A 26,137-nucleotide genomic window follows, 5' to 3' on the forward strand; every position below is an offset into this window, starting at 1 on the left:
TATTCTTGGCAATATTCCTCATAGGCCCCATTCATGATTTGCATGGGGTTCTCTCTTTTAAAACAACTATTACCCCACATGCACCTTCCCTTATTCATCAATGATTTCTCTATTTTCGTTAGGCGCTCTACTGGATTCATAAAGCATTTGGTTCCCTCCATGGCTGCCACTTTTGCCATAGCTTAGAAATCTCCAACACCAAAAGCCAAATGCAAAGAGTTCAACAATGCAGACACAAAACAACCAAACCTAGTTTCAAAATAAGTTCAGGGATGAGCCAACTTCAAATGCCACATTCCCAGGTCAAGTCACTCATGAGGAAAGCTGTTGCCCACCAGCTTTTTCTCCCAGATTGGCTCTCAAAAGGAAAAACAAGACGGGGGTTTCTAAAGGGACAGGAACCAGTTGGGAGTCTCTGCCAGCCAGAGCCCTGAACCTTCTCAGTGCAAATCTCATTTCCACTTTTCCCAAGTGCCTAGCACCACCGGCTCAAGCCACTTGCAAGGCTTCGTTCCCCAGGATTTTGCGGAAGGGGGTGGAGACACAAGTGTTATCAAGGGCTTTCAAAATGGATGGGACCCAGTTTAGGGAACCCCCTTAGTAGCTTCTGGCCACTCGTGGGTTAACCTTCTCTATCCAGTATCAACTTTGGCCAAACACTGTGCCACAATTGCTGCCACTGTTCGCCAAAGCTTTGTTGCCAGGGACAGAAGAGGAGAGAGATAACCATGTGCCAGGCAATTTCTATACCTTAACCTCTAAATTACCACAGCATTTAAAGGACATTTCCCCACTTATTTTAAACCAAGAGACAGCGAAACATAAAAATAAAGGAAAAGAAAATCACACCCATTCCAGACACATTCAGAACTTGGCTACCTGTATCCCTGGATTGCAGGACTGTTCACACGTTCCTTTATTTCCTACAACCCTTGCTGCCCACTAGTCTCCGCCAGTCTGTTACATTTGCTCTTGGGAACCTGAGTGTGTGAACACACCTCCTTGAGAGGAGGGGGATCTCTTGCCAGAGATAAGAACAAGCGCTTTGCCCTGAAGTGTGCCTAAATGGTGCGTATATATATATTTAACCCAAGAAATGCAGGTACACACCAGACTAAAGCAAAGCTTGATTTTATTGAGAAAAAGAGTAGAACAGCGTTACAGAATTACTTGGGTGCGTGGCAGCATTAATCATTGATATCCTAACCCATTCATAACTTTAAACTAAAGAGATTAAAGGACCCTATTACTATTAAAAGTAGGAATGATTACCTCTCCTAGGCCCTGAGTGGGCGGCTGAATACAGCTGAAGCTATGTGGAAGAGCTCTGGTCCAAAACCAGGAAGGAATCTCTTGGTCTCAAGGGTTTGCACCAAGACCCAGAGTCTCCCCGGTTCTGTCCCTGCAGTCCCTCCATGCATTCCTTGACAGCGTAGTACACAGGTTGGAGTTCGGATCTCTCTGGCCCCCCTTCTCCTTCTCTCTCTAGATTCAAGCCTCATTTTTAAAAGACTTTTTCCACTCTCCCCCTCCTGCAAAGGAGGGGACTGGGAATCTGCTGGTTTTGTGCGTGTGTGTGTGCCTGCATGAGAGTTTCTTACTGACCCTGAAAAACTAAGGCTCCTTATAATGAACAATGGAGGATTGTACGGTGAGTGAGGGAAGTCTGCCAAAGAAGAAGATAACATTTATGCCGTAGCTTTTGGTTAATTCTGTTTCTTAACGCTGCCCTTGTTGTTCTTCGCACAACACCTATGGAACTCATAACCAGCCATACCAGCGGGGCAGGGGTGTGAGAGGTGGGGGTGGGAGTTATAGTTCCTGGCCCTGCACCTCCTGGGTTCCACTTGAACCAAAATGGGGTTAGCCAAGCAATCGTAACACTTCTTTGATGAGAAGTAAGGTAGCTACTCTGAATGAATCTCTTTCCACACTCCAAGCATCGATAACATTTGTCCCTTGTGAGTTCTTTGATGTTGTGTAAAGGAGCTACTCCACCTGAAGGTCTTTCCACACTCCAAACATTTATAAGTTTGTCCTCTGTGTGAGATCTGTGATGCGAAGTAAGTTGGTCACCCTGACTGAAGGTCTTTCCACACTCTAGGCATTTATAAGGTTTGTCCCCTGCATGACTTCTTTGATGCGAAGTAAGATTTCCACCCTGACTGAAGGTCTTTCCACACTCCAGGCATTTACAAGGTTTGTCCCCTGTGAGTTCTTTGATGCAAAGTAAGGTTTCCACCCTGACTGAAGGTCTTTCCACACTCAAAGCATTGGTTTGTCTCCTGTGTGAGTTCTTTGATGCGAAGTAAGGGTTCTACCGTCACTGAAGCCCTTTCCACACTCAAAGCATTTATGACGTTTGTCCCCTGTGTGACTTCTTTGATGACTGAAGCTCTTTCCACACTCGAAGCATTTATAAGGTTTGTCTCTTGTGTGAGTTTTGTGATGCAAAATAAGGTGGCCACTCCGACTGAAGCTCTTTCCACATTCCAAGCATTTATGAGGTTTTCCCCCTGTGTGAGTTCTTTGATGCGAAGTAAGGGCGCTACTCTGACTGAAGCTCTTTCCACACTCCAAGCATTTATAAGGTTTGTCCCCCGTGTGACATCTTTGATGCGAAGTAAGGCTGTCACTCCGACTGAAGCTCTTTCCACATTCCAAGCATTTATGAGGTTTTACCCCTGTGTGAGTTCTTTGATGAGAAGTAAGGACGCTACTCTGACTGAAGCTCTTTCCACACTCCAAGCATTTATGAGGTTTTTCCCCTGTGTGAGTTCTTTGATGCGAAGTAAGCGCGCTACTCTGACTGAAGCTGTTTCCACACTCGAAGCATTTATAAGGTTTGTCTCCCGTGTGAGTTCTTTGATGCGAAGTAAGGTTGCTACTATGACTGAAGCTCTTTCCACACTCCAAGCATTTATAAGGTTTTTCTCCTGTGTGAGTTCTTTGATGAGAAGTAAGGGTGCAACTCTGACTGAAGCTCTTTCCACACTCCAAGCATTTATGAGGTTTTTCCCCTATGTGAGTTCTTTGATGCGAAGTAAGGGCGCTACTCTGACTGAAGCTCTTTCCACACTCCAAGCATTTATAAGGTTTGTCCTCTGTGTGAGATCTGTGATGCGAAGTAAGTTGGTCACCCCGACTGAAGGTCTTTCCACACTCCAGGCATTTATAAGGTTTGTCCCCTGTGTGACTTCTTTGATGCAAAGTAAGGCTTCCACCCTGACTGAAGGTCTTTCCACACTCCAGGCATTTATAAGGTTTGTCCCCTGTGTGACTTCTTTGATGCAAAGTAAGGTTTCCACCCTGACTGAAGCTCTTTCCACACTCGAAGCATTTATGAGGTTTTTCCCCTGTGTGACTTCTTTGATGAGAAGCAAGGGTGCTACTCTGACTGAAGCTCTTTCCACACTCAAAGCATTTATGAGGTTTTCCCCCTGTGTGAGTCCTTTGATGTGAAGTAAGGGTGCTACTCTGACTGAAGCTCTTTCCACACTCCAAGCATTTATGAGGTTTTTCCCCTGTGTGAGTTCTTTGATGCGAAGTAAGGTTGCTACTATGTCTGAAGCTCTTTCCACACTCCAAGCATTTATAAGGTTTGTCCCCTGTGTGACATCTTTGATGAGAAGTAAGGCTGTCACTCCGACTGAAGCTCTTTCCACACTCCAAGCATTTATGAGGTTTGTCCCCTGTGTGACATCTCTGATGAGAAGTAAGGGCGCTACTCTGACTGAAGCTCTTTCCACACTCCAAGCATTTATAAGGTTTGTCTCCTGTGTGAGTTCTTTGATGAGAAGTAAGGGCGCTACTCTGACTGAAGCTCTTTCCACACTCGAAGCATTTATAAGGTTTGTCCCCTGTGTGACATCTTTGATGCAAAGTAAGGCTGTCACTCCGACTGAAGCTCTTTCCACATTCCAAGCATTTATGAGGTTTTTCCCCTGTGTGAGTTCTTTGATGTGTGTTAAAGATGTTACTGTGGTTGAAGCTCTTTCCACACTCCAAGCATTTATGACGTTTGTCCCCTGTGTGCGTTTGTCGCTCATCTTGTCTCTTTGCTTCATCTTGACTCCTCAGTTTCTGCTCCTGCATCTGCTCCTCAGCTTTCTCCAGTGATACTTCAGATGGTTCTCCCTCAGTCTTGACTCCCCAGATGTATCCTGATGGAATGAAAAGGAAAGGAGATAAAATGATGTGGATAAATCCTGTGAATATATTATGATTTGTTCTTTGAAAACATATTTCTGGGAGTTCTGTTGACATCAGAGTTTAACTGTCGAAGTTCGATGCCTTGTATGGAGTTATTTTAGCAGTAGGTGCTTGGACGTATAGTGAAAGCGGGGAGGGCAACTCCCACCCACTGTCACTATAGTGAAAGGCTTGAGCCCACCAGCTGTCTGCCTTCACCATCCCAGGAGTCAATCCCCAGCTTTGGGCAATTGATCCCAGCAAGTCCTGCTTTGACAAGGTTGTGCATGCTCACACCAACCCTGCAAGGTAGTCACTGCCACCACCCTTCTAGGTGGTTAGCACTCTGGGGCGAAGGGAATTGCAGAGCCCAGTTAAAACACCAGAGCTTCTCAGGAGAAGAGTATGGATGCACTCCTTGTGCCTTCTAAAGTCTCAGGTAAAACATTCCTCTGTTACACAGGAGTTGTAGTCGAATGGCAAGGACTGAAGTTAGGAACTAAAACCCCTCTCTGGAGTGAACACACGTTGGTTAAGATAATTAAAATTTATTAAAAAGAAAATAAGAAAAGCATAAAAGTTTTACAAATAACAAAGAGGTACACACAATAAATTTTAGTAGCAATTTAGATACTGTTACCATATGCCCAAAAAGTTAAGGTTTAAAAAGGAATACTGTAAGAGACTTTTGGCACAGATTAAAATAAGAAAAGCTTCCTAGCCTAAGCTATACTTACAGACCATAAGATCTGCAGATGAATAGCCTTCCTCCCCTCAGGGAACTTGCGTGAAAGGATGAAAATGGAGCCACAACAGAACATCAACTGTGCAAGAGGCTGATCCTCTGAAGTGGGACAAACCCAAAGTTCTGAGCCCCTTGTTAAGGAAGAAATCTTGGCTCAGCCGGAGACAATTAACCAATTGACATTTTCATCAAAAGGATGAAAAAACTATGTTCCCACAGCACCTGGCGCCTCTTCTTGGTTTCCCTTAACAAACTCAAGGAGTTTTACAGCCTTGACGGAACCAGATCCCGTCTGCTGATCAGGAGGTGCTAAGCTAACTTTCACCCAATAGCGCTGTGTTGTAAAATCACCAAGTCACAGTGATGGGGGGAACCAAATGTTTAACTGCTTGCCAGCAGGTTAACAAAACAGATGTCAAGGGGAAAAATCCCCACAAGGCTTTGGTGTTCAGCCATTTTAAATGCAGGCCAGGGTAAAGCTGGCAAACTAGCATGACAGAACACAGGTTGTGAAAAGAGATGCAGAGAGAGACGACTGTAATAAAAATCTGCTCTCTTGTTCCTCCATTTAAGGTGAACAGCCCAGTACTTATAATGGGGAAATATTATATATCCATATGATGGGGAATAAAATATACATAAGCAAGATATATTCTTCTATAAAACTACTTGTATTCAAAAAGGTTCATAACATATTAATAGTTTTGTAGCAAGCAAGTCTCTTTTCTTCTTTTAGAGCAGTCTTCCCTAACTGTGCTGGTTTGTCCTTTAGATAGTTTGGTAGACAGTGCTGGGAAGGAGTCAGTGGTCGTGGTGCACGTTGGCACCAACGACATGGGGAAATGCAGCCGTGAGGTCCTGGAAGCAAAATTTAGGTTGCTAGGTAGGATGCTGAAAGCCAGGACCTCCAAGGTGGCTTTCTCTGAAATGCTACCGGTTCCACGCACAGGACCAGCCAGACAGGCACAGCTTTGCAGTCTCAATGCGTGGATGAGACGATGGTGTCGGGTGGAAGGGTTTGGATTTGTTAGGCACTGGGGAACATTTTGGGAGAAGCCGGGCCTGTACAAAAGGGACGGGTTCCACTTGAACCAGAATGGAACCAGACTGCTGGCACTTAAAATTAAAAAGGTGGCAGAGCAGCTTTTAAACTGACTGAGGGGTGAAACCCGACAGGAGCTGAGGAAGGTCTGATTCGGAATAAACCTCCCCCCTGGGATAAAGACCAAAGAATTCATAACATTTTAAAAGGAGTAGGCCTAGAAGTAGGCATTGTGAGAGCATAAATAAAAAAGAACACAAAATCTGGCAAAAGAAATGCAAGAAGACAATAAGGGATGCTAAAAAAGAATTTGAGGAGCACATTGCTAAGAACATAAAAACCAACAACAAAAAATTCTACAAATACATTCAAAGCAGGAGACCATCTAGGGAGGCGACTGGACCCTTGGATGATAAGGGAGTCAAAGGTGTACTAAAGAACGATAAGGAGATTGCAGAGAAGCTAAATGAATTCTTTGCATCTGTCTTCACAGTGGAAGATTTGCAGGAAGGCATTCTGAGGAACTGAGACAATAGTGGTAACGAGAGAGGAAGCTCTAAGCTTAATGGACAATATAAAAACTGACAAATCACCGGGCCCAGATGGCATCCACCCGAGAGTTCTCAAAGAACTCAAATGTGAAATTTCTGATCTGCTTACTAAAATATGTAACTTGTCCCTTGGGTCCTCCTCCGTGCCCGAGGACTGGAAAGTGGCAAATGTAACGCCAATCTTCAAAAAGGGATCCAGAGGGGATCCCGGAAATTACAGGCCAGTTAGCTTAACTTCTGTCCCTGGAAAACTGGTAGAAAGTATGATTAATGCTAGATTAACTAAGCACAGAGAAGAACAAGCCTTGCTGAAGCAGAGCCAGCATGGCTTCTGCAAGGGAAAGTCCTGTCTCAGTAACCTATTAGAATTCTTTGAGAGTGTCAACAAGCATATAGATAGAGGTGATCCAGTGCACATAGTGTACTTAGACTTTCAAAAAGCGTTTGACAAGGTACCTCACCAAAGACTTCTGAGGAAGCTTAGCAGTCATGGAATCAGAGGAGAGGTCCTCTTGTGGATAAGGAATTGGTTAGGAAACAGAAAGCAGAGAGTAGGAATAAACAGACAGTTCTCCCAATGGAGGGCTGTAGAAAGTGGAGTCCCTCAAGGATCGGTATTGGGACCTGTACTTTTCAACTTGTTCATTAATGACCTAGAATTAGGAGTGAGCAGTGAAGTGGCCAAGTTTGCTGACGACACTAAATTGTTCAGGGTTGTTAAAACAAAAAGGGATTGCGAAGAGCTCCGAAAAGACCTCTCCAAACTGAGTGAATGGGTGGGAAAATGGCAAATGCAATTCAATATAAACAAGTGTAAAATTATGCATATCAGAGCAAAAAATCTGAATTTCACATATACACTCATGCGGTCTGAACTGGCGGTGACCGACCAGGAGAGAGACCTCGGGGTTGTAGTGGACAGCACAATGAAAATGTCGACCCAGTGTGCGGCAGCTGTGAAAAAGGCAAATTCCATGCTAGCGATAATTAGGAAAGGTATTGAAAATAAAACAGCCGATATCATAATGCCGTTGCATAAATCTATGGTGCGGCCGCACTTGGAATACTGTGTACAGTTCCGGTCGCCTCATCTCAAAAAGGATATTACAGAGTTGGAAACGGTTCAGAAGAGGGCAACCAGAATGATCAAGGGGATGGAGCGACTCCTTTACGAGGAAAGGTTGCAGCATTTGGGGCTTTTTAGTTTAGAGAAAAGGCGGGTCAGAGGAGACATGATAGAAGTGTATAAAATTATGCATGGCATTGAGAAAGTGAATAGAGAAAAGTTCTTCTCCCTCTCTCATAATACTAGAACTCATGGACATTCAAAGAAGCTGAATGTTGGAAGATTCAGGACAGACAAAAGGAAGTACTCAGCGCATAGTTGCCGGAAGCCTCAGGAGGGGAGAGTGTTCTTGCATTCGGGTCCTGCTTGTGGGCTTCCCTCAGGCACCTGGTTGGCCACTGTGAGAACAGGATGCTAGACAAGATGGGCTACTGGCCTGATCCAGGAGGCTCTTCTTATGTTCGGAACTACTTGAATTCAAAACAAGTGATAACATTGTAAAAATGGGTAAGATGTAAAAAAAGGATTGCAGTAAAATGCTTAGCTAAATTTCTTTACTCATTTGCTGGAGCACTCAGCTCATGGTGAAAGGGTACTTTCATGTGAAGCACTGTACGTTGCCAAATTCACTAGAACATTTTGCAGAAAGCACAGTACCTAGGCAAGTACCAACGCATTGCCTATGCAAATAACTGTGCAATACTATAATGCCTATGTCATCCTGTGTCATACTGATTTGTTAAATCCTGATTGGTAGGTGCTAAAGTCTTTGTCCTGAAATGTATAAAAAACCCAGGCAAACAGTCCCAAGTTGCAGTCCTCCACCCACTAGGTGGGAGACTGACCAAGTGTACACTTGTCATCAAAGAAAGGCCTACCGTTTTGCTCCAAGTCTCTGTCTTCAATTTTTATAGACAAGGACCCCCAGCAAAAGATCCCAATGGAGGAAAATTTCTCCAACAGTTATGCACAGCTGCAATTTACAAACTTAGGATGTATCCTGTCTGACAGGAACATGGCCCTTTCCACTGCCCAGAGGGCAGCTCACATCCCCTCTCTCCCTCCCTCCCAAAATGTTATCCCCCTGTTACCTACAACACAAGATAGTGCTGGAAGATGAGATCCCCAGGACAGATGGCACTCTGTGAGCTACTGGGGAAGAACAACGGACAAGTACGAGTAGTGCTATGACTAAGGATGCAGCTGGGTCATGGCCGAAAGGATGCAGCTGGGTCATGGCCGAAAGGAAGCCCAGAGGCTGATGCACACAATGTGAAAAAAGAGTCCAGAGTTGTGCAACATACACAATAGCAACACGGCATGTGAGAAACATAAACCAGGGAAAGATAGAAATTCTCAAGCAAGACACGGAACACATCAACATTACAATAGTTGGTGTGACTGAATTGAAATGGATGGGAAAGGGACATTTTCAGGCAACTATACAATATTTTATGTAGGAAATGATAAATTAAGAAAAAACAGGGTTGCTTTAATAGTGAGAAGTGACGTAGAAAAAGCAATTAGGAGCTATAATGCAAAGGCTGAGTGAGTAATATCAATGAGATTTAATGGGAAACCTATCAATGTAACCAGCATCTACGTCTATGCTCCAACATCAAACAGAGAAGAGGAGGAAACTGAGAGATTTGATGCAGAAGTACAGGAAGAAATTAAAGGGAAATTTAGGCCAAGAGTAGGGATGTTGAATAATCAACAGGGGAACACACTGACTGACTGAGATAAAATAAAAGGAAGATGGAAGCAATACACTGAAGAACTCTATAAAAGAGATGCCAAGATGACAGATTCTTTCATGGAGGAACCATATGATGAAGAACCAGAAATTTTAGAATCTGAGGTGAAAGCTGCTCTTAAAACACTTGGAAGAAACAGATCACCAGGAATAGATGGCATACCAGTATAGTTGTTACAAGCTACTGAGACTGAATCTGTCCAAATTTTGAGAAAACTTTGTCAACAAATATGGAAAAGAAAACAATGGTCCACAGACTGGAAGCGTTCAGTAGATATCCCAACACCAAAGAAAGGGGATCCCAGGGGCTGTAGTAGTTTTTGAACATAGTGGACATAGTGTACTTGGACTTTCAAAAAGCGTTTGACAAGGTACCTCACCAAAAGCTTCTGAGGAAGCTTAGCAGTCATGGAATAAGAGGAGAGGTCCTCTTGTGGATAAGGAATTGGTTAAGAAGCAGAAAGCAGAGAGTAGGAATCAACGGACAGTTCTCCCAATGGAGGGCTGTAGAAAGTGGAGTCCCTCAAGGATCGGTATTGGGACCTGTACTTTTTAACTTGTTCATTAATGACCTAGAATTAGGAGTGAGCAGTGAAGTGGCCAAGTTTGCTGACGACACTAAATTATTCAGGGTTGTTAAAACAAAAAGGGATTGTGAAGAGCTCCAAAAAGACCTCTCCAAACTGAGTGAATGGGCGGAAAAATGGCAAATGCAATTCAATATAAACAAGTGTAAAATTATGCATATCGGAGCAAAAAATCTTAATTTCACATATACGCTCATGGGGTCTGAACTGGCGGTGACCGACCAGGAGAGAGACCTCGGGGTTGTAGTGGACAGCACGATGAAAATGTTGACCCAGTGTGCAGCAGCTGTGAGAAAGGCGAATTCCATGCTAGGGATAATTAGGAAAGGTATTGAAAATAAAACAGCCGATATCATAATGCCGTTGTATAAATCTATGGTGCGGCCGCATTTGGAATACTGTGTACAGTTCTGGTCGCCTCATCTCAAAAAGGATATTATAGAGTTGGAAAAGGTTCAGAAGAGGGCAACCAGAATGATCAAGGGGATGGAGCGACTCCCTTACGAGGAAAGGTTGCAGCATTTGGGGCTTTTTAGTTTAGAGAAAAGGCGGGTCAGAGGAGACATGATAGAAGTGTATAAAATGATGCATGGCCTTGAGAAAGTGGATAGAGAAAAGTTCTTCTCCCTCTCTAATAGTACTAGAACTCGTGGACATTCCAAGAAGCTGAATGTTGGAAGATTCAGGACAGACAAAAGGAAGTACTTCTTTACTCAGCGCATAGTTAAACTATGGAATTTGCTCCCACAAGATGCAGTAATGGCCACCAGCTTGGATGGCTTTAAAAGAAGATGAGACAAATTCATGGAGGACAGGGCTATCAATGGCTACTAGCCGTGATGGCTGTGCTCTGCCACCCTAGTCAGAGGCAGCATGCTTCTGAAAACCAGTTGCTGGAAGCCTCAGGAGGGGAGAGTGTTCTTGCACTTGGGTCCTGCTTGCGGGCTTCCCCCAGGCACCCGGTTGGCCACTGTGAGAACAGGATGCTGGACTAGAGGGGCCACTGGCCTGATCCAGCAGGCTCTTCTTATGTTCTTATGTTCTTATGTCCAGCTAAGGTTGGAGCCCCATATTTATTTATTTATTTATTTATTTATACCCCGCCTTTCCTTCCAGGAGGAGCCCAGGGCAGCAAACAGAAACACGGAAAACACTTTAAAACACCATAAAAAGACCTTAAAATACATTAAAACAAAACAGTGTTAAAAACATTTTTAGAAAAACAACTTTAAAAAAGAGTTAAAAACATTATTAAAAAAAAACATATTAAACAATTCCAAGACAGACGCAGGCTTGTTGAAAGAGGAAAGTCTTCAAAAGGCACTGAAAAGATTGCAGAGATGGCGCCTGCCTAATATTCAAGGGGAGGCAATTCCACAGGGTAGGTGCCCCCACACTAAAGGTCCGCTTCCTATATTGTGCAGAATGGACCTCCTGATAAGACGGTATCTGCAGGAGGCCATCATCTGCAGAGTGCACTGATCAGCTGGGTATATAAGGGGTAAGACGGTCTTTCAGGTACCCTGGTCCCAAGCTGTGTAGGGCTTTGTACACCAAGACTAGACCTTGAACTTGGCCTAGTAGCAAATGCGCAGCTAGTGCAATTCTTTCAGCAGCAGCAGGAGCGACATGTCGGGGATATCCTGCCCCACTGAGCAGTCTCGCTGCTGCGTTTTGCACCAGCTGCAGCTTCCGGACCAACCTCAAGAGCCTGATGCTGAACTGCCTAGTCCTTTCCCCAGAGCTTGGAAGTAACTAGTTAGAAGTAACAAATTACTTGTAATATATTACTTTATTTGAGGAACGAGTGGGTAACTTCATTACATTTTGCTGGTAATAGAACAAGTAGTGACTTCATTACTTTTGAGGCATAATTGTAATGTTTCCAGCATTACTTTTGGGCATTACTTGGGATTCTTCTGCTTCTCTGATTTGTGAATAAAAATCATGTGCTTCAAATTGGGCTTCTGTACAGTGTTGTTCTTCCTTCATGCTCTTTTGGTGCTTAGGAGGCAACAAGGGAGGAGGTGGAGAGCGAGACAGGGTGGAGAAAACAATTGTTTTAAAATTGATGGGAGTGGAAGGAGAAAAGTGCTGGAGGCAATATATCTACACAAAAAAATATGTGTGTTGGGGTATCATCATTGCTGGGGGTGGGGTGAGGGGATGTGAGTCTGTTATGCCATTCTGTTAATCTTATGGATAAAAAATATATTCTACTACCCTCTCTCTGTGTGTGCTGATTTTTAATGTTGTTTTAGGCTACTTAGATGTGCAACAGCCAAGCCAGCACCTTGTAGGCAATTTTTTTAAAGTAACTAAAATGTAATTGTAGCAATTACTTCTGAGTAAAAGTAAAGTAATCAGTTACTTTCAGAGCGATTGTAATTGCAATGGTCATTACTACTTTTGGGGGGCCATGTAACGGTACCTGTAATTGATTACTTTTTAAAAGTAATCTTCTAAGCTCTGCCTTTCCCTCAGGCACAGCTCCCCTCCCCCAATGCAGGCCCTGGAGCCTCCAGTCCAAAGTGGAAGACCGGCATATTATTAAAAGACGTATTAAAAGCAATTCTAACCATTTACTTATGGCAAACTCCCCAGCAACAGGCCAGCACCAATTAACCAATCAGGAAATTTCTTCAAGGCCCAGCAATCACTGGCCAAATGGAACATCCTTCCTAAAACTTCAAGGGATTTACGACCTTGATGGAGCCCGGCTTCTCCTGACAAGGGGGTGTTAGGGTGGGCCTCTGACTACCCCAAGCTGGGAAATAAAGCTGCCAACTCATAGCTCTAATACAGAAGCCAAATGTTAACCTGTTAAGATCCCACACTAACAAAACACAATTCTTTGCTACACAACCATCTTAAATTCAGGTTTTGAAAGTGCAGGAGTCCCCAAGAATTCATGCAATAAACGTGAAGGACTTGTCACTTCGTGGTTAAGCCCAGGCACCCTTTCTTTCTTTCTTTCTTTCTTTCTTTCTTTCTTTCTTTCTTTCTTTCTTTCTTTCTTTCTTTCTTTCTTTCTTTCTTTCTTTCTTTCTTTCTTTCAGTTGTATGCTGCCCCATAGCCAAAGCTCCTGAGCGGTTTACATTAGGGAAGCCATGGGGATGATGGTGACTTTGAGTGGGGAAAATGCCGAGGCAGTGAAGAAGAGGGCTGGACTGGGGCTGCCCAGTGACTGACATTATTCCTCTGGGGAATAGGTGTGGTGGACAAACCCAACCACAAGCGATGATTTGAGCTGACTAGGGAAGACGACGCCCGCCACCCACTCTCCCGCCTTCCCACCTTAACCCACTGAAGACTGAGGCAGGGCCCTCTAGGGTGAGGTGGGATATGCAGTCCAGGACCAGGGTGCAGGGAAGGGGGAGCCTTGTCAGCCTTTCCTAAAGCTACTGAGGACCAGCCAGCCACTATCTCTCACCTTCAGAGGAATAGAAAAGGCAAACTACTTCAGAATACCTTTTACCACAAAAACCCACTTACAAAGTTTGTATTTTACCAATCAAGACGGAAATTAAACACACCAGGACATCTAAAAAATGAGAGTTAAAACACAAAGTTTCTCTCATTCCTACTTTGATAATGTTACAAAGTTTCGCACTGGTTGGAACCATTGCTTCTACAAAATAAAGAATAAAATACATATGATTGCCAACTATTTCACTAATAATTAATTGCTCAGGATCAGTTTAAAATATCAATCAGGAGTTACATGCTCATTTGCTTCTGAACGATATACTCATTAATTTAAGTTAATTACACACACAGGCCTGTTTGCTTCATTTCATGAGTTGAGAAGTTCAAGCTGAACTTGCTTCTCTATGAGACTGGATTGTAGGGTCTCATAGGACTGTGGGCCTTTTTGCTTAGTTCCTTGTGATTTTATTATATTTCATAAACATATGCCTTCTATGTTTATATGTGTGGATATATAAAATTCTTCATTATAACCACACCAAGAATCCCACTTTCTGCCAACATTATCATGATTTTCATGCTTCCTGTAACTATTCTATTGATGACATGATCTATCGACCATAGTATCCTTCTGGAGAGGCTGGCGGATTTGGGAGTTTGAGGTACTGCTTGGCAGTGGTTCCGCTCCTATCTGGAGGTCGTCTCCAGAAAGTAGTGCTTGGGGAGCACTCCTCGATACCCTGGGCGCTCCAATATGGAGTCCCGCAGGGATTAGTTCTGTCCCCCATGCTCTTTAACATCTATATGAAGCTACTGGGGATGGTCATCAGGAGTTTTGGAGTGCGTTCTCATCAGTATGCTGATGATATGCAGCGCTACTTCTCCTTTTCATCTTCTTCAGGTGAGGCTGTCAAGGTCCTAAACCGGTGCTTGGCCGTGATAATGGACTGGATGAGAGCGAACAAATTGAAGCTCAATCCAGACAAGACTGAGATGCTGTTAGTAAATGGATCCCCTGACCAGTTGGATGTTTGGCCTGTTCTGGATGAGGTTACACTCCCTCTGAAGGAGCAGATGCATAGCTTGGGAGTCCTTCTGGACCCGTCCTTGTCACTTGAGGCGCAGGTGGCCTCGGTGGCACGGAGTGCTTTTTACCAACTTAGGCTGCTGGCCCAGCTACGCCCGTATCTGGACAGGGAACATCTTGCTTCAGTTGTCCATGCTCTCATAACCTCAAGGTTCGACTACTGCAATGCACTATATGTGGGGCTGCCCTTGAACACAGTTCAGAAACTGCACCTAGTGCAGAATGCAGCGGCCAGATTAATAACCGGGATCAAGCGATCAAGGTAACTGAGCGAGTGGTGGCCAGACAGTTACAGACCCACTTGGAGGAAACGGATTATTTAGATCCATTCCAATCGGGTTTCAGGAGTGGACATGGAACTGAAACAGACTTGGTCGCTCTGGTGGATGATATGAGGAGGGCGTTGGATAGGGGAGAATATTCCTCATCCTCCTAGATCTCTCAGCGGCTTTCGATACCGTTGACCACGGTATCCTGTTGGATCGCCTAGGGGGATTAGGAATAGGGGGCACTGTTTTACAGTGGTTCCATTCCTATCTCTCAGATAGGCACCAACGGGTAGCTTTGGGAGTTGAGGTATCAGACCCTTGGCCTCTTAATTGTGGGGTGCCACAGGGCTCTATCCTCTCTCCCATGCTGTTTAACATCTATGTGAAACCGCTGGGGGCCAACATCAGGAGTTTTGGGCTGAAGTGTCACCAATATGCGGATGACACTTAGCTCTATCTCTCATTTAAGTCCTCACCAGAGTTGGCTGTGGATACCATGTCCAAGTGCCTGGAATCCATAAGTGGATGGATGGGAGAGAACAGGCTGAATCTGAATCCCAACAAGACCGAGTTGTTGCTTGTGGGAGACAGAGGAAGGCTGGGTATTATGGACCTGATGCTTAATGGGGTGAGATTACCCCTGAAGGACCAGATCTGCAGCCTCGGGGTCATTCTTGACTCCAGGCTGTCCATGGAGGCTCAGGTCTTGGCAGTGAGTCGGGCAGCTTGGTATCAGTTACATCTGATATGGAGGCTGCGACCCTACCTTCCTGTTCATCTGCTCCCACGGGTGATACATGCCCTGGTCTCCTCACGCTTAGACTACTGTAATGCGCTCTACGTGGGGATACCCTTGAACACGGTCCGGAAGTTACAGCTGGTACAGAATGCGGCGGCACACTTGATTAAGCACAGCCGTCGCTGTGACCATATCACACCAGTGTTAATAGATCTTCACTGGTTACCAGTTGTTTACCGGGCCCAATTCAAGGTGTTGGTGCTGACCTTTAAAACCCTATACGGTTTCGGCCCAGTCTATCTGAAGGAGTGCCTACAGAATCACCAATTATGCCGCCTGAGAAGATCAGCCACACAAGACCTTCTCTCGGTCCCACCGGTGAAACCAGCTCGGCTGGTGCGGACCAGAGAGAGGGCCTTCTCGGTCGTGGCCCCCACCCTCTGGAACTCGCTTCCTTTTGACCTCCGACATGCTCCCTCCCTGATGGGTTTTCGCCAAGCCTTAAAAACCTGGCTATTCAGGCGGGCCTATGGGATTGGGGAGGATTGATTTTATAAGGTTTTAAATAGAAATTGGTTTTAAATGGATTATGATTGTGTTTGCTTGTATTTTATTTTGTATTATGTACTGCTTTCTATTATTGTAAGTCGCCTAGGGTGTCCACTAACCTGGACAGATAGGCGACCAACAAATAAAATTTATTATTATTATTATTATTATTATTATTATTATTATTATTATGTCCTACTAGAGCTTTCCATGGGCCTTTGTGGAAGGGGGAAAGACCATGTTTTCCATGGCTGAACTTACTAGCTTTGGTAGTAGGGTCAGCTATTCCCCACAAGGGACACCACCACCTGGATCATGAGGGTTGCTAGTCCTGTTCCAAAAACACGCTCCCCAGTTCTTGAGGTATTTACAGTCCCATGATTGACGACCACCAGAATTGGTAAAGGCAGAACAATATTTATTTATTTATTTATTTATTTAATTCCATTTTTATACCGCCCATAGGAAGCTCTCTGGGCGGTTTACAACCAAAGAAAATATACAATTACATTTCAATATTTAAAACACCTAATCCTCGAAACAACAGTAGACAAACAGATGAAACATATAACTAACATAGCAACATTAAATACAAATACAAAAATACAAAAATACAAGATATTAAAAATATTAAAAATATTAAAATGCCTGGGCAAGGAGGAAGGTTTTCACCTGGCGCTGAAAGGATAGTAAAGTAGGCGCCAGGTGTACCTCATCAGGAAAGGTGTTCTGTAGTTCGGGGGCCGCTACCGAGAAGGCCCTTTTTGTTGTATTCGCCTTCCGGGCATCTTTCTGAGTAGGCACCCGGAGGAGAGCCTTCGATGTTGAGCGTAGTGCCCGGGTAGGTTCATATCGGGAGAGACGTTCCACCAGGTATTGTGGGCCCATGCCGTGTAAGGCTTTAAAGGTCAAAACCAGCACCTTCAATTGGGCCCGGAAACATATAGGCAGCCAGTGGAAACTGGGCGGAAGTAATTCAGCTCTTGGGTAACCAAGGAGGGTTTTTTAAGATGGGCTTTATCACCGCCTCCTTGAGGGCTGATGGCATTGCACCCTCTTTCAAGGATGCATTTACCACTGCCTTGATCCCTTCGCTCAGTCTCTCTATGCAACTCGTGATGAGCCATGAAGGGCAAGGATCAAGCAGACAGGTGGTTGGCTTCACAGTACTGAGCACCTTGTCCACTTCCTCAGAGGGAAGAGGCTGAAACTGATCCCACCGGACCGGAATGCAACTGGCCGACCCTGGCCTACTACCTGTATCCACGGCGAATGGAATCATGCTCTTCAGGCACTCAATTTTACCAGCAAAGTGTTTAGCAAAAATGTCACAGGAGATTTTAGATTGCTCCATGGGTTCCTGAGCAACTGGACCGAACAGGCTTCGGACTACCTGGAACAATCTCCTGGGACAACACTCTGCTAACACAATAGAGGCAGCAAAGAATTCCCTCTTTGTTGCCTTTGTTGCCACCTGGTAGGCAGCTATTGCCGCTCTAACCAGTGTCCGATCGTCTTCAGTGCGAGATTTCCACCACCAGCGCTCAAGTCATCTCACCTCCTGTCTCAGACCCCGCAATCGTGGTGTATACCAGGGTGCTGTCTGAGTTCTATTCAAGGGGAGAGGATGTTTCGGAGCCACCCTATCCAAAGCCCCAGTGATCTCCCTGTTCCACTCCATCACCAGGGCTTTGGCCAGCATCCTTCAGTCAGCTCCAAATCACCCAGCGCATTCAGGAATCCCTGTGCTTCCATCAGGCGTCTGGGGCAGACCATCTTAATAGGTCCTTGTCCCCTGCGGAGGGTGTGCGGCATCGAGAGATCTATATTCACCAGATAGTGATCTGACCATGACACAGGGTTAGAAGAAAGAGCCCCCATTTTCAGAACACTTTCCCCCCTCCTGAGACAAACACATGGTCAATAGCATGACCAGCTACATGGGTGGGCCCCGTATTACTAAGGTGCAGATCCCAAGAAGTCATGGTTTCAATTGGGTCTGTGGAGATAAAGCCTATAAAGTATTGCCAAAATATTGGATTGGCTCCTGCTATGTTGCCTGCCCCCCTGTAAGACGCACACCTTAACATGGGGAGGGGGTTTGAGCATGTTGAAGAAGCTGAAAGCAATGCCATCAGGAGTCTAGACCAAGAGGCTAGACTCCTAGCAGGGCCACTCAAGGCAGAATGCTCAAAGCTGAGACACCAGACGAAGATGCATCCAAACTCAGAGGAATCTCTTACCACGAAAACCCTATGAACAGAGTATCCAAAATGCAACCTGAGATAGTGCTGGAAGATGAAACCCCCAGGTCAGAAGGCACTCAACGAGCTACTGGGGAAGAACAACGGACAAGTACAAGTAGAGCTGTGACTAATGACGCAGCTGGGTCAAAGACAAAAGGAAGCCCAGAGGCTGATGCTCTCAGATGTGAAAGGAGAGTCCAGAGGTGGACGACACACAAAATAGGAACATGGAATGTGAGAAGCATAAACCAAGGGAAGTTTGAAATTGTCAAGCAAGAAATGGAACGTACCAACATTACAATACTTGGCATGAGTGAATTAAAATGGACGGGAATGGGACATTTCCAATCAGGCAACTACAAAATATTTTATGCAGGAAATGAGGAATTAAGAAGAAACGGGGTGCTTTAATAGTGAGAAGTGTTGTAGCAAAAGCAATTAGGAGCTACAACGCAAGGTCTGAGTGAGTGATATCAGTGAGATTAAATGGGAAACCTATTCACATAACCATCATCCAAATCTACGCTCCATCGTCAAATGCAGAAGAAGAAGAATTGGAGAGTTTTTACGCAGAAGTACAGGAGGAAATTGATCACTCACCAAAACAAGATATGTTGATAATCAAGGGGGAATGGGATGCAAAAGTAGGGAACAGAGAAGAACTAGGAATTGTGGGGAAATGGAGCTTAGGAGACAGAAATGAAGCAGGAGAAAGACTGACTGAATTCTGTGAAGCCAATAATTTGTTTCTTGCCAACACAGTTTTTGAGCAACCGAAATGATGACTGTACACATGGACATCACCAGCTGGTCATTATAGGAATCAAATGGATTATATAATTGGTAGCACAAGATGGAGAAGTTCCACACTTTCTGCGAAAACAAGACCAGGAGCAGACTGCTGTACAGATCATGAACTGGTTGTATCAAAAATCAGAGTAAAGCTAAAGGCTAGGACTGGGGAGGGCAGCTATGAGAGAACTAGAAAAGGTCCTCAAATGGAAAGATGCATCACTGAACACCAAAGTCAGGATCATTCAGTCCATGGTATTCCCAATTTCTAAATATGGATGTGAAAGTTGGACAGTGAAAAAGGTGGGTAAGACAAAAATCAACTCATCTGAAAGGTGGTGTTGGAGCAGAGCTTTGCGGATACCATGGACTGCGACAAAGACAAATAATTGGGTGTTAGAACAAATTAAACCAGAACTGTCACTAGAAGCTAAAATGATGAAATTGAGGTTCTCATACTTTGGACACACCATGAGGACATGATTCATTAGAAAAGATAATAATGCTGGGGAAAACAGAAGGCAGTAGAAAAAGAGGAAGGCCAAACAAGACATGGACTGATTCCTTAAAGGAAGCCACAGACCTGAACTTACAAGATCTGAACAGGGTGGTTCATGACAGATGCTCTTGGAGGTCACTGATTCATAGGGTCACCATAAGTCATAATTGACTTGAAGGCACATAAGAAAAACAAAGTTGGCAATGAGGACATTGAACTTGTCAAGGATTATCAATACCTTGGCACAGTCATTAACCAAACTGGAGACAATAGTCAAGAAATCTTGGACTGGCAAGGGTAGGTACAAGAAAAGTTCCTCAAATGCAAAGATGCATTCAGGATGTTCCTGTATGTGAATGTAATGTAAATATGGTAAGTGCAGGTTTACTATAGGAAATATGGTAAGTGGAGTGAGTGAGAAGGGGGAGTACATGGGCTGTAGAATGCTGGAGGATGATTGGCTGTGTGTTTGAATGGCTGAAGATATAAATGAGAGGATGACAGTTGAGTCACGGTGGTGGGGGTTGGACAGGGTGGTTGTAGACAGGGAGGTTGATGTGGAGAGTAAGAGGTGGCTGTTGAGAGATTGGATTAGGAGTTCTGAAGCGAATATTAGGAATTAGGAACATAAGAGAAACATATATGAAACCATATCCTTGTCAACGAAATCTATAAGTAATCTTGTTATTCCTAGTGTTATCAATATACATTTTCTTGGTTTACTTAAAGCCTGATTCCTTAGCAGGGGTGTACAGACCAGGGGCGGAGGCAGAGTAACCAAGGCTGAAGAAGAAATGGTATCGAATGGTGGCAGCAGCAAAGGAAGAGATATTGTATTAACATCCAGTACCACAGAGCAACCCAGAGCTGTGAACTTCATAGGCAAGAGGCTTCAGGGGGGTTGGGAATTACCGATACACACAGACAAAGGGTATCAAAATAGCCAGGAAGAGACTAAGGCACAGTCTAGAGCAGTGTTTCTCAAACATTTTGTTGTTGTTGTTGTTGCTGGACTACAACTCCCATCAGCCCCAGTCAGCATGGCCAATGGTCAGGAATTATGGGAACTGTAGTCCAGCAACAAAAAAATAAAAAAGGTTGAGAAACACTGGTCTAGAGGCTATATTGGGTACACAGAGTGTTGGGTAGTGTGGCCTAGCAGGGGGATCTTTTGAGATCTGTGCTAGAGCGGAGAGAGGTAAAAGAAACATGACGATCCTGATCAGGGTGGCCAGAGGTAGGCTACATATCATAAGGTGGGCCTGACAGAGGTGAGACATCACTAGTGGTCACAGAGAAAGGAGGGAACATCACAGCATCACCGATCACCAAAGTCAAGATCTTTCAGACCATGGTATTCCTGTTCTCTATGTATGGATTTGAAAGTTGGACAGTGAAAAGAAAAATCAACTCATTTGAAATGTGGTATTGGAGGAGAGCTTTGTGTATATCATGGACCGTGAAAAAGACAAATAATTGGGTGTTAGAACAAATTAAATCAGAACTACTATTAGAAGCTAAAATGATGAAACTGGGGTTATCATACTTTGGACAAATCATGAGAACAGCTGATTCACTAGAAAAGACAATAATGCTGGGGAAAACAGAAGGAAGTAGAAAAAGAGGAAGGCCAAACAAGCAATGGATTGATTCCATAAAGGAAGCCACAGACCTGAACTTAGAAGATCTGAACAGGGTGGTTCTCGACAGATGCTGTTGGAGATCATGGGTTCATCCGGTTGCCATAAGTTGTACTCGACGTGAAGGCACATATCAACAACAACAAGGGTGGGCCTCTGATTACCCGCAGCTGGGAAATAAAACTGCCAACTCATAGCTCTAATACAGAAACCAAACGTTAACCTGTTAAGATCCCACATTAACAAATGAAACCCCACAATTCTTTGCTACACAACCATCTTGAATTCAAGTTTCCATGACACTTTGGACACATAATCAGAAGACATGCTCACTAGAAAAGATGAGAAAGTTGGGAAAAACAGAAGGGAGTAGAAAAAGAGGAAGGCCAAACAAGAGATGGATTGATTCCATAAAGGAAGCCATAGACCTGAACTTACAAGATCTGAACAGGATGGTTCATGACAGATTCTATTGGAGGCCACTGATTCATAAGGTCGCCATAAGTTGTAACTGACTTAAAGGCACATAACACACACACACATACATACACTATGTGAGTTCGGCTTTAATTGATCCAAGAGAGCCCAGTATGCCACAAACTTACCTAGGAGGAAATATCTTTAAAAGATGGGCTGAGATATGCAGCCTTTGTCCCTCATCCACCATCAGGAAAAAGCCTGCAGTGGACCAGCCAAACAGCTTTACACCTGACAGGACCAATATCCTGGAGGTAAGGAGTGACTTAGGATCAGGTAGATACTTGGGCTAAAATGTGGGTTCCCCACTTCCGAGTAAAAGGATTTTGAGGTGCTAAAGAAAAGCTGACTCTTTAGACTGGTGGCAGCAAAAGAGGGAGAGTGTTGGTTGTAGGCCTTGCAGAGTAAGTTAAAGAGGACTCTGGCTGGGAAGCACAAGGGGTGCTGTCTTAGGATCCCAGAATTATCAGTACTAATTGGCATCCCAGAGCCTTCCTGTCTGTGAAAAGGGGGTGTAGGAAATGATGGCAGCTCCAACGGATAATCTGAAATGCATTGTGGGTCAGATTTGCGAAGCAGGGGTGCCAGGGAGGGACTAAGAAGGCTATCCTTAACCTCTCCTAATTCTAACAGCATAAATCGCCATCTCATTAATCTCCTGCATGATCTCCTTGTACAGAGCTCTCTAGTCTGGATCCAGCTGAGCCCGTTCCTCCTGGGTGAAGTGCAAGGACCCTTCCTCAAAGATCACCAATCCCTGGAAGAAGAAAACCATTGCATTCTTCATTGATACTCCCAGGCAAGGCATGGACATTATCTGCCCTCCACTCATGCTCTGAAGAGAACTGGGGCAAGCAGGAACTTTTCCTTTAGAGTTCACAAATCACCTCAGGTCCAGATGGCATCTGATCTTCTAACAAAAATATGTACGTTCTCTCGAAGACTTGCTACCATATGGACTGGTATCAGGGAAATCAGAGGCCTAGTAGCTGTTCCGGGGAAAATAGTGGAAAATATTATTAAAGACAAAATTACCAAACATGGAGTGGAACTCAGCAATCATGGGATATCGGGAAATATGCTCTCATGCATCAGGAATTGTTTAAAGATCAGGAAGGAGAAAGTCGGAATAAATGAACAGTTCTCCCAATGGAGGGATGTAAGAAGTGCCCCCCCGCCTATCATCAGGATTAGGACCTGTGCTTTTAAACTTGTTGCTAAATGACATGGATTTACTGTTGATATCAAGTTCAGGGTGATTAAATAAAGAGGAACTCCAAAAGGAACTCTCCAAAGAGCAAATGCAGTTAAATGAAAGCAAGTGTAAAGTGATGCACAGAAGTAAAAAAATTCAAACTGAACCGGTGGTGACTGACAGGACAGAGACCTTGAGGTCATAGCGGATGCCTCAGTTATGTTATATCTATGAAATCGATGAATTCCATGTAAAGGATTATTAAGACACAGATTGGAAATAAAACTGCCAATATCTTAACGCCATTATACACATCGAAGATGTGATCCTACTTGGAATGTTGTCTTCTGTTCTGGTTGCCTGATCGCAAAAATAGCATTCTAGAGGTGGAAGAGGTAGAGAAATGGGCAGCCAAAGTGATCAAGGATTGCAACATTTGGGGATTTTTGCCATAGAAAAATAGCTTAGAGGAGACATGATGGAAGTATATGATCACATCAGACCTTTAAAGCACATTCAACACAAATGTAAAGCACATGGCTTCCCCCAACGAATCCTGGATAATAGTTTTTCCTCACTGCACTACATCTCCAGCACCCTTCATAAACTACAACTCCCAGGACTCTTTGGAGGAAGCCAGATGCTTTCAATGTACAGTGTGGATGTGCCATAAAGAAGCGTGGTGTGGAGAAACTGGATAACACCCTCTGATTTAGTAGGGAACTTACACCTGGAGTGTAGGAAGAGAGAGCAGGAAGTAGCTTCCACGACTTTGCACCCATTTCAGGAAAAACGTCACTCGCTAAGTAGTCTGTCTGCCAGGCTACCCCAGAACAAGGAGGGCAGGGCCACCTTTCTGCTTTCCTGAATTAAATGGCGACCTTAATTCTAACAGAACAGGAAACTGGGGAGGGCTGGCAGAATGGAATTAATGGCGGAATAACCTCACTATTCAACTATCCCAGCTGAACCAAAGGAGAAAGGAGGACACATGAAGAAGCGGCACATTTAGTGCACTGGTGTCTCCTTAGCTCTGTTCTAACGATCAAGCTTCCACATCTGCAAAGCTTAAGGCCCTGAAATCCATCACCAGACCCACAGATGTTCCCCGGGCAGAGCTGCATCCTCCGATCTGGAGGGTCTGTGGGGAGGGGTGCTTAAGGGGGTCCTCGCCCTCTTCCACCCTCCCCAACTTGCCTACCTTTGTCTCCAGGCTCCCCCCGCGCAACCCCGCTGGCCAACATCGCTGCGCACGAAGAGGGGCTCCTCCGGCGCTCCCAGCCTCCGTTTCTCGCAGAGAGGCGAGGCAGGAAAGGGACGTCCCTCCTTTGCGCTCCTTCCTCCGGCTCTGTCGTCACTTGTTAACCCTTCAAGAGCTCCCGGCAGAGAGAGGCTTCTTAACGGGTGGGCCTGGGGAAGTGATTAGGCTCCACTCCGGACCCCGAGCCCTGTGCGGTTGGCCAGCCGCTGGCTCTGGACAGGTGAACCTTCTCTTGAGGCTGCTCTTCCAGCGGGCTGAACGGATCGTCCTTGCCCAGCAGTGGAGGCCACTCCTGCTCAGAGCTTGGAAAAGTTACTTTTGGGAACTACAACTCCCATCAGCCCAATCCAGTGGCCATGCTCCTGCTCTTATCCCACCAGTGAGCTGCCTGCCTGGGCCGGGTTGTCAAGGCTTTCTCCGGGAGGTCGCTCTAGGTCCCACAGGAGAGGGAGCGCGCCAAGAAACAGGCGCAGGGATGAGTGGAGCTATTCGGAGTGGGAAACTTTGGCTGCCATAAGTGCCTCCCTCCAATCCCAGCTATGCTGCTCCCCCTTCCTGCCTGCAGCCTCCAAGCCCAGGATCTCCTCTCCTCCACCTGCCACCCAGTCATTTTCAACTCCCTCCCCAGAGGGATCAGCCTTTCCAGCACGTGTCTGCCAGAGCAGAGGTCTGAGGCCAGCTGCAGGGATCGCAGCAGGCATCAACTGGGATGCCGCTTAGAAAGCTGGGAGCAGCGGAGGTTTCAGCTCCTGGGACACCTTCTGGGAAAACCCGGAGTGGATTTCACTGCCCCACTAACTGGCAGGTTTTGTTTGCCCATCCTGGGGGGGACCCTGCCTCACCACTCTTTTGGAGACCCACTTTTGTCCTGTTGCAAAGCTTGTTATTCTGCCCCCTTTCCCACCAAGTATCCTTAGAACCATAGAGTTGGAAGGGGCCTGAAAGGCCATCCAGTCCAGCCCCCTGCTCAAGGCAAGTATCCAAATTAAAGCATTCCTGAACGGTGACTGTCCAGCTGCCTCCTGAATGCCACCAAAAGACATATTCATCTAGTCTCCCTCTCCCTCAGCATGAAGTCTTACACCGCAATGGTAGCTAGTTCGTTAGAGATAGACCATGTTCCCATCAAGCATGCGCATCCAACAATAAAGAACCTTTCTTCTTGTCTTAAGTCTCAGTGTGACTTTATCCAGGAAAAGGTCAGCTACTTCACATCAATATTCACACACAGAGCTCAACGCATCTGCTGTTTCTGCTGCTCGGCTAACACATATAACCAGTCCTCTCCAGTTGTGGCCGTTGTTTTTAAGATTCTTTCCAAAATACAAAGAAGGAAACCCAAAATAATCAGAATTACATCTTGCTAATTAATAATAGAAGGTAGAGCATTTAAGATATGTTTTCTGCTTATGTGCAGGTCAGCATATATGCAAGATCCACTGGAAACGAGGTGATTTTCTGTGTATTCCATCCTAATATTACTGCTGAGGAAAGGCTTGGATAAATGTTACTGAAGATATGTTTTAGTTCTGCCTTTACCTCATTTCAGGTGGTCATTTTCTTTTATTTTTGGCAGATCAAACTATGCATGTTACACCAGCATTAGCTCTTTTAACATTTTTGGGAGGAATAAAATGAGAAAAGTGACATATCTATATCAATGGCTGCTTGCAGGGTCCTAATAATAACCAAACCCCAGAAAATGGAGATTTCAGGATGAGGCCCCCTCATTTGGTGACAAACAGGGCATGGCCTTTTCTGTGGTGGTGCCTACCATGACAATACACATACAGAAATAAGGCAGGGGCTGAGTTTTCTGTACCTCTCATGGCACTAGAACTCATGGACATGGAAAGATGCTGGATGTTGGGAGATTCAAGAGAGAGAAAAGAAAATTCTTCACACAGCATATAGTTAAATTAATTTTTAGGGAAGAAAGCTGTTTAAAGACAACAGAGGGCGGCAGTGGCGTCATTAGGGTTGGTGTCACCCGGTGCGGTAACTCATGGTGTCAC

General features: G+C 44.9%; 1 protein-coding gene across 2 annotated transcripts; it reads right to left on the reverse strand.

The window, feature by feature from the left end:
* Nucleotides 1–1,115: 1,115 nt before the first annotated feature.
* LOC133381903 (zinc finger protein 883-like) lies at nt 1,116–24,161 on the reverse strand. 2 transcript variants are annotated; one of them, XM_061621479.1, is made up of 2 exons: nt 24,063–24,161; nt 1,116–4,163 (listed from the first exon to the last, which is right to left on the reverse strand). In XM_061621479.1, exons 1-2 carry the CDS (start codon nt 24,103–24,105, stop codon nt 2,266–2,268), a joined length of 1,941 nt encoding a protein of 646 aa, XP_061477463.1. In that variant the 5' UTR covers nt 24,106–24,161; the 3' UTR covers nt 1,116–2,265. The 2 variants fall into 2 exon arrangements, with proteins under 2 accessions (XP_061477463.1, XP_061477462.1); XM_061621478.1 differs by lacking the exon at nt 24,063–24,161 and adding an exon at nt 21,222–21,310.
* Nucleotides 24,162–26,137: the final 1,976 nt, after the last annotated feature.

Source organism: Rhineura floridana, chromosome 3 (assembly GCF_030035675.1).
Source record: "Rhineura floridana isolate rRhiFlo1 chromosome 3, rRhiFlo1.hap2, whole genome shotgun sequence".
Classification (NCBI taxonomy): Eukaryota; Metazoa; Chordata; class Lepidosauria; order Squamata; family Rhineuridae; genus Rhineura; species Rhineura floridana.